General features: G+C 49.8%; 3 protein-coding genes across 3 annotated transcripts; all 3 read left to right on the forward strand.

Annotated features, from left to right (window-relative positions):
- Nucleotides 1-232: 232 nt before the first annotated feature.
- FMAN_10360 (uncharacterized protein) lies at nt 233-3,363 on the forward strand (the record flags this gene model as incomplete). The annotated part of the gene is made up of 5 exons (XM_041821026.1): nt 233-316; nt 381-488; nt 538-848; nt 900-929; nt 978-3,363. The coding sequence occupies 5 exons, from the start codon at nt 233-235 to the stop codon at nt 3,361-3,363; spliced, it is 2,919 nt and encodes a 972-aa protein (XP_041686848.1).
- Nucleotides 3,364-10,855: 7,492 nt separating this feature from the next.
- FMAN_10361 (uncharacterized protein) lies at nt 10,856-11,170 on the forward strand (the record flags this gene model as incomplete). Its single annotated transcript, XM_041821027.1, has 1 exon — nt 10,856-11,170. One exon carries the CDS (start codon nt 10,856-10,858, stop codon nt 11,168-11,170), a length of 315 nt encoding a protein of 104 aa, XP_041686849.1.
- Nucleotides 11,171-12,777: 1,607 nt separating this feature from the next.
- FMAN_10362 (uncharacterized protein) lies at nt 12,778-14,142 on the forward strand (the record flags this gene model as incomplete). The annotated part of the gene is made up of 3 exons (XM_041821028.1): nt 12,778-12,921; nt 12,976-13,807; nt 13,880-14,142. The coding sequence occupies 3 exons, from the start codon at nt 12,778-12,780 to the stop codon at nt 14,140-14,142; spliced, it is 1,239 nt and encodes a 412-aa protein (XP_041686850.1).
- Nucleotides 14,143-14,489: the final 347 nt, after the last annotated feature.

Genomic DNA, 14,489 nt, shown 5'->3' on the forward strand with positions numbered 1-14,489 from the left:
CTTTTTTCCAAGTGAGCCGACAAACGCTATAGCTTTAGAGCACGATACCCACCCACAGTGAGGGCGAGACCACAGAAGAACCACATCTGAGCTGCCCAATTCTCGATTCCAGCGACCAAGGGCGTGGGTACAACCAAGAGCCGGCAGTCAAGTTGCAGCAGAGGCGATTGAGTTCTCCGGCTGGTCCGCGAAACAGGCCGTACATTCATTCACAAGTTGCGCATTGGACGCCATGGCCGATCATCAACCATACGTTACCATACGCTCGCGAAGACCTGTCGAAGGTCCAGGTTCAAGAAGCACTGGCCCCCTTATGGTGTGTCTGATCCTTTGCTTCGTTCAAACATAAGACAGCGACTTACAAAAATGCGACTTCCCAGGCCGCATCTAGTGGGGGAGATTACTATGCCAGGTCTGCAACTCATGACACAAGCCGTACTAGTTTTCATGTCAAACACATCGGCCAATTCGCACAAAGACTTGAAGATGTTAGTCTCTATTATCCGTCACAAGAACAATCTCTAAACTCTTCTCCAGTCCGCCGCCCGCGCTTTTCCTAATCGTGGACGGTCCTCAGCCAGGTACAGCAAAGTACAAGCATTGTTATTACACTGGAACTCGGATGATCTCTTCGTTATTCCTGAATTGGAGGACCTTGAAAAGTGTTTGAGTGAGGACTATGGCTTTAACACTGACATATTTGCCATCCCTTCAGAGAACTCTCATCTGGAGTTGATGATGCGCATAGGTCAGCTGATCAAGGATCACGAGTCCCAGGATACATTGTTCGTGGTCTACTACGGTGGCCATGCCAGAATCGACGAGTCTCGGCAAAGCACCTGGTGTGCGTAAGTAGTTCTAATCGCAGGCATGTCATGAGTATCGTCTAACTTTGTCAGTACCCGTGAGGCGAATTCGCCATGGCTTCAGTAAGACCCTCCTCAGCCCGCATACAACCACACGACTAACGAGAAAAGATGGTCTGCGATTCAGACTCTACTCGAACGCTCACTATCAGATGTTCTCATTCTATTAGATTGCTGTGCTGGGGCTGCAAGCGCAACTTTTCCCAGCGGAGCCAGTATCACCGAGACTATCTCAGCTTCGAGCTGGGACGCCATTGCCCCTGATCCCGGACGTTACTCTTTCACCAATGCCCTTATTGAAGTGCTTCAGGAGTGGCGTGTCCGAGCCTTCTCCGCTGCTATGCTCCACGCCGAGGTTCTTGCTCGATTAAAACATCCTCGACCCATCACCATCAATGGCAAATACTTTGAGGCCCGATCGACCCCTGTGCATTTCATGATGACTTCCAACCACAAAGCGCCAAGTATTGAAATGTCTCGTATGTCTCGCGGCGATCACTTGCCATCTCCTGAGTCGCTACCGACACCAGCGATGGCCCATGAGACGGGCCGAGCGGCCGATTCTACCACGCCTGTCTCACGGAATGACTACATGTTCACTGAACCCAACGAAGATACTCCTCATGTCATGATTTCTTTGGCGTTGGAGGATGACCAGCGGCTTGATATCAACGCATGGGAGCAATGGCTCGGCGCCTTCCCTGCTATGGCCAAATACGTAAAGGTTCAGGGTGTTTTCAAGAGTCACTCAACAATGCTCCTTGTCTCCATGCCGGTCTCTATCTGGGACTTGCTGCCAGAAGACCATGCAACATCGTTCGTTGCTTTTATCCGATCGAATAACTTAATGACTCAGAAGCCCCGAAATCAATCGGTGCGGACCTTGGTTCCCGCAAACCGCTATCCAACTGAAAATGACAGCGCATCGTTCATTTCGGGTGTTTCGGGCACAACATTTGTACCTACCGAGCTTACGGGGTTGACTGGCCAGATGGGAGCTTTTCGGGATCCTGCGTACGGCAGGCAAACAGGACCCGTGGTCAGGAGTACTCTCCCGCCTATTCAGCAACTCTCGCCCTTACATATGCCATCACAACCCGGATCATCCCCTCAGAGCTTATCCCAGCGATCCATGAGACCGATGCATTCCACAGCATCTCTTACCACACTACAGAGGCAACAGTCGTCGTCCTCTTTGGGGGGTAGTGGAAACCTGACGAGACAGATGATTATGAATCAACAGCAAGCTCTGCGACGTACCACTTTTGGTTCTGATGTTCCAGAACCCAAGAAGTTCTCTCCTCATGTGGAGAAACGTCTAGAGGAATACTACCAGACTGGGCCATTGCCCAATGATGGGCAGAAAGCTTTTTTCGCTTCAAACCTGGGAGTAGAACCGTGGCATGTTGAAGTCTGGTTCCACCATCGGAGAGAGAGGGACGCCTTTTCCCAACGATTCGCAGCCCTGAGAGTCGAAGATTCAAAAGCCGGTGCTCATGAAGGGCCACACATGATCTTGCCAGCGAATCTAAGTGAACTTTTGGACATATCTCTACCAGGTCAAAGTCTTTTACTCGATCTTCGGTCATCGACAGAATTCCAGAAGTCGCACATCAGGGGCGCAATCCATTTGCGTGCCCCCCAATCCTTCCTACGCCCGGCGTCTCTAGATATGATCGAGCGGGCCTTCCCCGACGCACAGAGTCGGAGGATATTCTCACACTGGCAGCAAGCGAGATGTATTGTATTCTACTCACGTGGGCTTGAGTATCCCTGGGAGTGCCCCTCGGCCGATACTTTACTGGAGAAGCTCTGTGCATGTGGCTGGCACGGACGATGCTTCATTTTGAAAGGACATTATCGAGAGTTCAGTGACTCATTCGGCAAACACGTATACCGCGCTCAAGACCGCGATGCCGAGAAAGAGGCTCCCAAGGAGGCACCTATCAGTGAAGGCATACCAAACAATGAGACGGAGCTTGCTGCCCTTTTCGCACGATTGGAAACAGATGACCAGACACGTCATCTCAGTTCATCTCCTGGACATAGTGAGGCGCGGACTACAGCACTAGTAGAACAAGAAAAGGCCCTTGAAAGTGAATTTCAAAATCACTTCCCTGCACTCTTCAAGAAAGCACAAGACGTTCACGGCGTTGGACGATCTGATGACGAAAGCTTTGTCACCAAGGCGCAAATGGTAGAGTACCTGGATCGCGGCTTGACCAAAATTCGAGATGGCCAGGCTTCCCAAGCAGAAGCCACTGTTTATGAGCCAGGTCATTCGAAATTGGCAGCTGATAGTTACTTTGAACGGACAAATGTCAATCGAGAGTCGGACGAGTATGTCGAAGTTCCTCGTGGAGATGAGGCAGCATCAGATGGGGGTCCCCAGATGACAAGCAAGGGCAAAGAAACAAGGGCAGTATCATCCCCGGACGAGATAACTCGAAGAGGGCGAGGAAGCGGACTTTTGAATAAGGTGTTCCGAAGGACATAGTGAAGGGCACACGGGTTATGATTTACGTGTTATGCATAGATCGATCTCCAATTAGATCTGGGAGTTTGTTTTGGAGGGATCATAGAGCGACAAAGATGTGAGTCTATATCTAGTTCTCGTGATAACGAGCGAGACATAAAACCAAGGCTCCCAGCTATCTTTTTATTCTGCTTCTTAAGTTAGAGTGGGAGAAAATCATCAAGGACATTAATGTTTGTTTACATCGTGGCTTTCACCAGCAAATGGTCGTCATTCTATTCGTTGTCCCTGAACATCGACAGACAAAATCAAAGGGCAATTCTTTAGTACCTACTCCTTAAACTCAGCTAATCGTCCTTTAATGATGAGCGCCGGAATTTCGCTGTTCCTCTAGCCTCCTCTATTTTGGCTTTCATCATGGAAAAAGATCACCTTGTTCACTATGTGTGCCCATGCGTTATAGTGTATGCTCGAGTGTGAGAAATCAGTCGAGTAGACAGATCTATGGATGACAGTTGTCGTGAGATTAGATAACACTAACAATTTACAGCGACTCCAATAGCCATATGTGGATACGGCAGTTGTTCTTGAATGAACATCGTTCCGAATAACACTGTGTGAACAACCACCAATTGTGATAATGATTAAATTTAGCTATCCTACAACCGGGCAGTCGCCACTCGGGAGGATGCTTCAACATCTTCACGGCATGTCACTGAAGATCATAGCAAATTACCAAGTTGGTATTCAGTGGTGATACTCGAGCCAAGTTACCTTGGCCTTCCTTAGTGTTCTACGCCTCCTGATCGATGGGATCACAACAGCCTAGATACCGCAGCCGATGCCATGGTGTACAGCGGGACGACCTCGTTTTCACGCGGCCAACCGACGAAGCCAAACCGTCACAGGCAATTGTTGCATGGGCGCGTGGAACTCGACGGGAGCGGACTACCCAACAGAGGGCTTGTCGCGATATTCCAGAAACTGAGAACCTCGGTGTGATGGTACGCAGACAACGGGCAAGGGAGTGAAGCCAGGAAGCCTTTTCAGGAGATGCAAAGGACACCTCGGGTCATGGTAGAGGGTAACACGAGTGGGTTAGTGGGTGCATGGCATATCGTAAAGGGGAGAGTTTGTCAGGGGGATATAGGGAGTGTCGTGAAGCGGAAAGATACAGGACGCAACAACGCTTCATCAGAAAGGCAGTGCTTCATGCTGTAGAACTGCTGTACAGGTACGAATAGCGCAATATCTGTCGGTTGTAGGGTTTCGGGATGGTCTATAAAAGGGGGCAGAGACAGTGGCTGTGGGTCCCCCATATCTGAGCAATGCAACTACAGAGTAGTATCAGTAGTATTCAGGCAGCGTTCAAAGCCAGCATAAGCTCAAGGTTAACTCAAGTGCCTAGTTAGCTGAGTGCTTGGGGAACAGGGGCGGCGTAGCCCACAAACCGGAGCCATATAGCAAAGGATTGAAATGTCGTAACGTTCATCAATATCAATCACCATCATCCGAGACTGGCGCGGAGCACGGAGCACCGGCTGAAGAAGAAAAATGGCCGACCAAGAGGCCGAACCGGGGAAAGGGTCCGTGGCCTGGAGCCAAGGGAAGCCCGGCCACGGCGGCTCAAGATGGGTTTGGTGTCCGTCTGACAGGACGCTCAGGCCAACCGCTTCAAAGCACGGTACATATCGTGTCACGACACAATGGGGCATGACAGCATATAGCCTATGAGAGACAAACACAGGACTGTAGCTCTCAGTCGCTTCCCTTTTCGTTTGGGAGCGCCTTTCTACCGCTACTATCGCGGTGGGTACCATTGGGTCGAAATACATATGACCCTGAAGAGTTGCTTTTTGGCCGTGGGTTGGAGGGATTATTGGGCTGCATTGCTCGGCCTGGTGAGCAATCGTATAACATCCAATACAATAGATGGCCTAGTATATGCTAGGCGCAAACTTTCCTCCATGATACACACCAACCTCTTTGTTGCAAACGGAGTTAACTGAATGGCCAACCGGGACAAAATATGTCTTTCCATGGGCCTTGAAGTTTCACAATGCCGACACCGTTGCATTTCCCGATCGTCCTAGCCCAGAATGGTGCCTGACAGTCAATTGCACAAAATTTACCTGGATCGATTCATACAACAGCACCAGGTCAACGAGATCCTAGCGACTCTTGACCGGGGCTATGTCGAGCGAGAATACCCGGACTCTTTGACAGAACGTGAATATGACCAATGCAAGTGGAGGGGATAATAAGTGGGAAAAGAAACGAGAACGAAATTTGTCAGGATGCAATCAATCAATGGTCTGCTCAGGAGTTGCTTCTATTTCTGTTACACGTTAGTTAACATGAACCTGGTGTCTCCTCTCAGACAACGCTGACTAGGATCAGGTGTTCGCTTGCTCATATGTCAACAATGACAGGAACTTGGGCCCTTGATTAGTTTGCAAAGATCTGATAAAATCCCAACCCGACATGATGCTGCGAAGGGAGGGGTATGACCTTTGAATACACAATTACCGCAACTCTCGCGAGAGGACGGACGAAGACACCCACAACTTCCTGGTCAAAATCAAATGTCAATTCGCTTGCCATTTATGGTGGATACATACCCACGATGTATGTTAACCTCTGCTTCGTGGCAGGCATAACTTCTTTGCCATAAAATCATCATCATATAATAACAATGCATCTGACCAAAGTAGTCGGTATTGTTATCGCATAAACGATGGTCTCATGACAGGTATTATGCAGCTTGTAATATGCATGCACGGAAAGGAAGAGACCTCGGCCATAGGCAATTACTCCCCCGATCATGCACTGATATCCTGATTGATATCGTTCAACAGAATCTCAGTGCGACCTCGGGGTGAACACCGTTCGATCGAGGCGGGGTGATACTGCTTGCACAACAAGGAGTAATCAAGTGGCTTGTGTTGCAACACGGTTCCGAAATGCATTAATGATACATATGCTGGTCAAAGTCCGACCAAAGCTGTCCGAACTTGTGTAAGATCACAGAAGTGTACAAGAGTAACGGAAAACGCAATAGCCGCTTAGGAGGGCACACGATGGATTCATCGCTAGAGGTATATCGCTGAAGGGGCCAGATGCAGGGGATCCGATGTGGCAGTTGATTCAGATGGCCTGCCGCTGAGGGTCCCGCCTTGCCAGGATGCCCCTGTTAAAGAGACAATTCTACCGTACCGGATGTTTTAAACTGTAGGTGAGTGTCCCGCGGATCATGTTGCTTGCTGTTCGTGGTATCGAGCGAATATGACATGAACGAGTCATGCGAGTAGGTAGAGGGAACTTTGTTTTTAACAAGATGCGATGGCCTGCACGGAATCTTTGTAGCCCCGAATTTGCGATCAATTGATACTGACTGATGGTCACAGCCACTAACGAGTTCCGAGGTTGGTGTGATCATATGAGACAAGCAATCAGATTCAAAACCAGTGTTTTCGACGATTTGGCCAGTGACACCCAGGTCATTCGACTGGCGATGCCACCGTCACCGCTTTTCTTTGTGTACCAGTTTGACAAAAAAAAGTCGTATACTGGGTGATCTGTGTATGTCCCCTGAGCCTGTACTTGGTGAGGGAGGAACACAACCGGCAAGACCCTTGGCTATCCATTTGCGAAGAACATACGTCTTCCGAAAGTCTACAAAAAAACACACCGGTCTTCTGTCTTTAGCCAGGTAATCACGTGTTGGTCAAAGCATATCAGGTTTTGGATATTATCCGCCGTTAGAGGAGAAAGTAAAACTTGCTCGCTCGGACATTCAAGAAGGGAAGGAAGATTGGATCTGACCGGCATTTCTGTCATTCATCGTTTGGAGCATGCAGAAAGCCGTTGATGGCATAGGTGCCAGCACATGCAGGTCATTATGACGAAGGACAACCTGGCAAAAAGAGAGATAAGCGACGGCGTAGTCTTGAGCGCTATCCAATCGGTTGGACACTGGCAACTTTGGATCCTGAACCGTGGCGGTAAGGGGCGATATTAGTCCACATGCTATGGTGTTGTGATGGATTGCTTTTTTTCTTCTCTCCTCTGCTGTCAGGAGCAGTAACCACTAGGGAGACTTGGCGCATCTGATGAAGAACGCCCCCACGTTATGGAAAGAGAACTTCAGGACTTGTGTAATGTACTGTGAGCTTTGATCCCTTCCTAGATCTGGTATAGCAAGGCCAATGAGCTCATGCAAGGCGGTGACTTTTGTCGAGGTTGAATGTGGGCATGGACGGAGACTTTTTAATTCTCATGAAGCCTTCTCATGGATCGTTGACAGATAAATGATGGATGGTGACACAGAGATGAGACTGGGGTTGTCCCGCAAAATATGTCAAAAGCCAGATCTGGTCGGCGCCAGATTTGTTGGTTTTGCGGGCCCACCAGCTCCCAATAGCTGGTAGGTCAGGGGTGCCCTGAAAGCCCCTCCCGACCAACGGGCTCTGCCGTGAGATGAAAATGTCAATGGCTGTGACCACTGATCGATGAGTACTCCGTAGTGATTGGGAGGTTTAGAACGGGATGAACAAGACTGCCAGGGTGCCGTGTCGGCGACTCTTTTCCTAGTGCAGCCCATCTTGCGAATGCATCCCTGGGATTCCTCCGGTCCATTATGGGGAGGGACACCGAAAGTCTGAATGAACAACAGAGGGTATGCGGATTGGCACCATACATGATTTTGAATAAACAACCGAACTGAGGTTGTCTCACCCGCAGTGAGATACCTACATAAAGGGGCCTGAAGGCCATGCGGGGTGCGACTGGAGGCAGCCACCACGTCTTGTCCAGCAGCCAGGGTTCGCATGGGCAAAAAGGTGTATGTACAGTATGGGAATGACCTTACCCAGCATTATGCGTGTGACTGGAGCATGGCCTGCATACTTTGCATAGCCGGCACAACGATGTGGGTCAGATCAATGTCGATGAACAAACAACCTTCTTTAGAACGATGATATGCATAGCGAATAAAGAAACACCTTGGCCCAACTTTGTTGGAACATGACTTAGAAACCGTCATGGTCATCCAGCAAAATGTCTCAAATTAATGCGTGACGGAATCACAGGCCTATTGTGGGTTCCCAATAGCCATCAATGAAAGGGCATGTCAACGGGACCCCAACTGATCAGGGCGGGTGTTCTGCACACTTCCAGCATGTCCAAATTGCTGTCAGTGCGTCGGTTTGTGATTCGGAAGGATTCTGAGGCATCTCCGTTGTGCAGTTTGACAGATGTGGATAGACTAGAGGATTGCCGTAGGGATTTATTCATAGCCGAAGGTCTGGCAAAAATTGATCGGCAAGAGGAGGCCCGGCGCAACTCCGAGATGAAAGATGAGTGGTCAGCTGAAGATGTCGGGATACTCCTGTGGGCAAGGTGTACCCGGGCACCCTTGTTCGAAGCCTTGAGAATGGGGCGACGACTTGTGCACACACCAGCTCTGACAGACAGATCCAGCTTGGCTCGGTTGGGTTGATCCTAGCAGGCATGCTGAGTCGCAGCCCTGGACATGGCGACTATAATAGAACAGGATGAAGTAATAACGAGCAAGCCCGAGGTGCTGTATTTATCCCGATGAAGGACTAGTTGGGCGGCCGATGCCAAGGAAATAACTTCAAGAACCAGGGTTTCGCTAGTGATGACCCTGGTACTGTAACCGATGTGGTCTGAACTGCATGCACCTGGATTAGTGATCTTGCCCATGGATTGACCGTTGAGGAAATGAGATGGGTGGTTGCGATGCACGTACCGCTCAACGGCGTGCTGATCAGCATACCTCTTGGCATGAAATCAAGTGTTTGTTAGTTACCAGTTAGTGAGTTAGCTTGCAGTAGGTAATCTCGAAGCATGAATCTGGCTTGTGGTGGCGTAGAGATTCGTAGATGATCGGTTATACGTACTAATCTACTAGATGTTCAAGATACGAGCTGGAAATCGATCCGGCCAATTTACATACTGGCGCCTCCCGTCAGTGAATCATGAGAATCTCTATTTTAGGTAGTACTTACCTGACCGTACGCACGTACCTGCCTATCTATATGTATGTATATGGAGCCGCCGTATGTGTATTCCCAGGAAAGAGGTAAGGTCGGTATGCATTCAAGGCACCTTCCATTCCAAAACCCCGTGCAAGGTAACGTGATGCGGACCATGATGTGGAGAATCTTGATCAGCTTCCCCATCCTGGAATAGCATCACATCGTCTCCGTAACAAACGCCAACCTCAACGGTGAGTGCAACTTCATCGGTTCACCTGCCGGTCCTGGACCTCAAACCTTCCAGACTTCACCTCGGAAGGAGAAACAAAGTTTATGATCCTGTTTAAGCTCGAGACTCATCTGCCGAGATCAGGCACACCAGGGACCAACAGGCACGCGCCAGCAAGCCTCGGTACGGTGTAACGTTCAATCCTTCTTGACTGATACCATGTTTTCAAACGGATAACTTAAGCTTCATTCAGGTGCCAAGATCAAGTATGACTTTGACCGTCGTCGGTGGCAGACCGTATTGAGCCTAGAGATGCTACAATACCTGCTGTTTCAGTGCACCTACGCCGAGCAGCACATGTCCTATGCCATGCTGCCCTGCAATCCCTTCCAAACCGTTTTCTTAGGGACCAATCGTGGCTTTCGAGAATGGCTATCCTGGCTCCGGAGGTGATCCCAATACGTCCCGGCGCCGTGCGATCTTCGCGACGATCGTATAACTTGACAAGCCAATCGCATTAAAGCTTTTACTGACAGGCTGTTGAGTTTATGTTCTGCGATTTGTGCAAGGGCTAGCAAGCTGTCATAATTTATCTATTCATGTACGATCGAATAACTCTCCGGCCCATGGCTGATGTCTAACCAGCACAAGGCGAAGAAATAGCATCTCCTAAAGAATTTGAGGTGTGGGTCGCCCATCTCTTACTTATCAACGCACACACATACACATGCGTGTCTTTGCACTCAACTAGGCGTCTGGATGTTTATTCCAAGATCTTGTTGGACCGCCCAAGACCCAGGGACTTGGGCCTGGACTGCCCGTCGACGCCACGGGCCTCCCGTCTATGTACCCGCTCAAGCCGCGTCACAGTCAGAAATCCTAGTGATATGAGTGGGCTTATCCCCCCCTTTCAGGATTGCTGAAAATCCAGGAAACAAACATAGCGTAACACGACGACAAGCAAGCAGGCAAGGCATTCCTGACCACATTCAACAACCCCACATTGGCTGCCGAACACACAATGAATGCCGGGAGCCTATGGTCCCTACCTACGGACACAATTGCGAGGTCGTTTGGTTCAGCCTCGAAGCACAGACGGGTAATGACAATTGTACGACGATGACCACTTACTTAAAACTCTACCGTGCAGTCTGGGTGCCTGAGATAGTGACGCCTACAAAACTGGACGCCGATCCACAACCCGGTACTGACGTGTAATTGCTTGCTTGACGGTAGCGAGCCCAGGACAACGCTTGATTCATGGCATATCTACAACTTACAAATGCCATTGTCAGTGGCGGGTGCCGTAGCCGCTCTAGCGCTGCCCCTAGCCACAACAACTATGGAGATGACACCCGTCAAATATCGAGGCTGGACTGTCCCCTCGGGTCCGGAAAATAATGAGGAATTCTTAGGTGCGTTTACCACCAAAAGTGTCCCGTTTATTTCCCGGACACCTAGACTGTATCAGCCAGAGGCAAAGCCAGACAAAAGCGTTACGGCGCCTCCCAGCGCTGAGCATCCGTCATTCTTGAACTCTAATAGCACCACAAGCCCGAAACCCATCGGCCTGGGTCAGAGCGCTCCAATCTCGTGATCCCCTCACAAGCAGTGGTGAGAGACTATGAGTGGCCTCTTACTTTTACAACGTTTACAACCACAACCACAACCAAAGTCGGCAATCTAGCGCCAAGCCACAGAGGCTTACCAACGTTGAGGAAATGCAGATCCAGTTAGGGATAAAATTTTATGCCCATGTCGAAAATTGTGGTCTGGCCTGTTCAGGACAGGGTACTATCAAGCATGACCACAAACTCTTATATGTCTGTTTTCGTGTCGGTATGCATGCGCGTGTAAAGACAGATGCACATGCAATGATACCCTAAGCTCCGGTCTGGTCCTCGCGTAGGACAATCCCATTCATCGCACGTTCTCTCTCAACCGCCATGACTCCATCGTCCTGACAAACAACGTATGTACATAAAAAGGGACATGCAGATGGGGGTGGAGGAGGCGAAAACTAGCTGACACTCCACACTCCACATCGAAAAGGCTGCCAAATCGCACACGCCATGGTGTGTCAGCCACTATGGACCTGGACAACTTTCTCTATTTCTCCAACTGGGTTCCTAAATTGAGAACTAAGAGCCATGAGCGCCAGGTCTTGGCCTCTTGTTGAGTCCCTGCTCCATGTCGATAACCACCCCTGATCCAGGAAGCGGCCATATCCCAGCAACCACCACGAGCCTGTCAAAGCTGTTCATGAGTGTTTTGGGATTGGTGACGTTTCTCTTGTCCTGAACGATACGACGCTAGGTTCTCTCAAGCCAGGCCATTTGTTTCTTCATCTTGCCCCATCCTTCATTCCCCCTGGCTTCTTGATCGCCCTGTGTACCCTGTTCAAGCTCGCATGCCTGAGCCCTTCAGGTTTAGACTGCCCGTCAGGTTGTTTCCTCCACACCTCGAGGCAAAGAAGTCTCTTGGAGAGGTACCTGTCTGTATTGCTTTAAAGAACCTGGCATCCCAGTCCACAACGCTTTGTTCCCACGTCGTTGTCTGTGGCTTGGATAAGTTGGTTTCACTAATACTGCGACTTCTCCAGTTCAGCCCCGACCACTTTGAAATTCTCCGCTCAGACTGTTTATGGCCCTGTGTCTTCTGGCATTTCCTAACCTGGCTCCCTCGTCTACGTTGCCCTACGGTTGAGTAGCCCCCACTACATGGGGTTTGGAACAACCGTCAAGGCCAAACGCCGCCATTATATCTCTGATATACAAAAGGCTTGGGCGTCCCACCAACGGCAAATAACCCCCGACTCATCGTTACTCTCTTGAACCACCATCTCCTTCTCTCCATCACTATCTTCTTGTAATACGACCAGGCTTAGTCTTCAAGACTGTTTGCCTGATTTCGCTCTTTACTCACCAACGCTGCTGTTTCCTGAACTGTCTATTAGATCAGCAACGTTGCGGACTGGACGATCGTTCAAGCGTTCCTTGACTTCACATTGCGTAATACTCCAAGGTACAATTCATCATTGATCGTAATCGAGAATCGAATTGTCATTCATACCGGGCAATAGATCACGATAACCGCTGCGCGGTTACTCCTCGCATTGTTCGCCGTATTGTTATGGAAGATAGGCGTTCACTGTCAAAACAGTCTGAAACGAAATCACCACACTCAGCTCCTCAACTTCCCAATATGTCTATGCTTGCTACGGCATCCCCTTCTCCTCACCCTTCGTCTTTCGGCATGCCCCGTCCATGGGAAACCAACCGATGTCCCGACTATTCACTCCGACCGAGGACCGAAAACGACAAAGTTGCACTTCCTTCAATTCGACAGGTACATTACATCGGTTCGGCAAGCAAGCCATTATGTTTTGCTAAAACCTCACAGGCATTCCCCGAATTACAGCTTCAGACCCAGCCGACACGTGATCTTAACACCAAGCCGCCATCTACAGGGCCACCCTTAGGCGCACCACCATTGCCCGCAGCATCTCCTCAATATATACACTCACCCAATTCTAGCAAAAGAAGGCGGCTATCAATGGAGCGTGAAGTTGAAATGGAGAGAGTCCGCCAAGTACCACGCTTGTGCTACAGTCCAGATCGAGCTTCACCCAGACAGATTTCACCACACCTACCTATCCAAGGGGGATCACAGGAGAATTGGGCCGCTCCAACAAGGACAAGCCCTTTTCTGACAAACGGGTCAAATTCCCACTCCGTCTCAATGGAAGTCAGTGAGAGAACAGAGCCTCGGTCAACGCTACCCAGTCTTCCTCCACCACGTTCTTTGGAACGAGAACTACCCGTGGGCCGTGGCACAGCACCTGCAGACGGCTATCGGCCACCTCAGCAGTCGATGCCACATTCACGAACTCCCATATCTGAGCCTGGTGTCTCACCATACCGTGAAAACGGTTATGGGTATCCTTACCACCACCCGACACGATATCAGTCACTATCCACAGGATCAGCTCACTCGTATGACCGGACACCTTTTACTCCAGGCACATATAACACACCTTATCAAGATTTCGTTCGATTTGGAGACATGAGCTCTGCTAGTCTTAACGGTGATAACAAACAACGGAAGCGAAGAGGAAACTTGCCCAAAGAGACTACAGACAAGCTCAGGGCGTGGTTCGTCGCACACCTTCAACACCCATACCCTACCGAGGACGAAAAGCAAGATCTCATGCGACAGACTGGACTGCAGATGAGTAAGTTTGGCTGGACTAAACTAAGGACGGACAGGCCTAGTCAAGACTGGAAACTAACATATCCACCAACAGATCAAATCTCAAACTGGTTCATCAATGCTCGACGTCGCCAATTGCCAGCCATGATCAACAACGCTCGCGCCGAAACTGACGCCATGACGGGCGCTCGAGGCGGTGACCTAAAGGTCCTCGCCACAACAGAACGGGGTGACTTTGACCACTCCAAACGAGAGCCCGCCGGACCCTTAAGTGATAGTGAAGGCGCCACTTATGACGAGGAACTTGAGGCGTTGAGCCAGCGCCGGCCTGGCACCATCGGCAGGGGCAGCGTCTAAACTCAGGTACTATGAAGGTCTGCATTGGACATTATTTGAACGATCTTGTTTTTTTTCGGAGCGATACCCTTGTTCGGGTTTGGTATGGGAATAGCGCATTTAATGTTCTTGCTACTGTTTCTTCTTTATGTTTGAGGTTTTAGCCTCCAAACGCGTTTAGCGACGGGATATCCCTTGGGTGTTTGTGCCATCCAAAGTGGGGATGTTGTTTATTCCCTTTGGTCAGCCATTGATACTTTGGGAACAAAAAGCATGGAGGACGATTATCAACATTTCTACGAAGAAAACGCGATATATACGATAACAGCGTTTGCATGGAGGATAAAGAGAGGATGGGTCTCCCGGAT

The sequence above is a fragment of the Fusarium mangiferae genome, assembly GCF_900044065.1.
Source record: "Fusarium mangiferae strain MRC7560 genome assembly, contig: FMAN_scaffold011, whole genome shotgun sequence".
NCBI classification, from domain to species: Eukaryota; Fungi; Ascomycota; class Sordariomycetes; order Hypocreales; family Nectriaceae; genus Fusarium; species Fusarium mangiferae.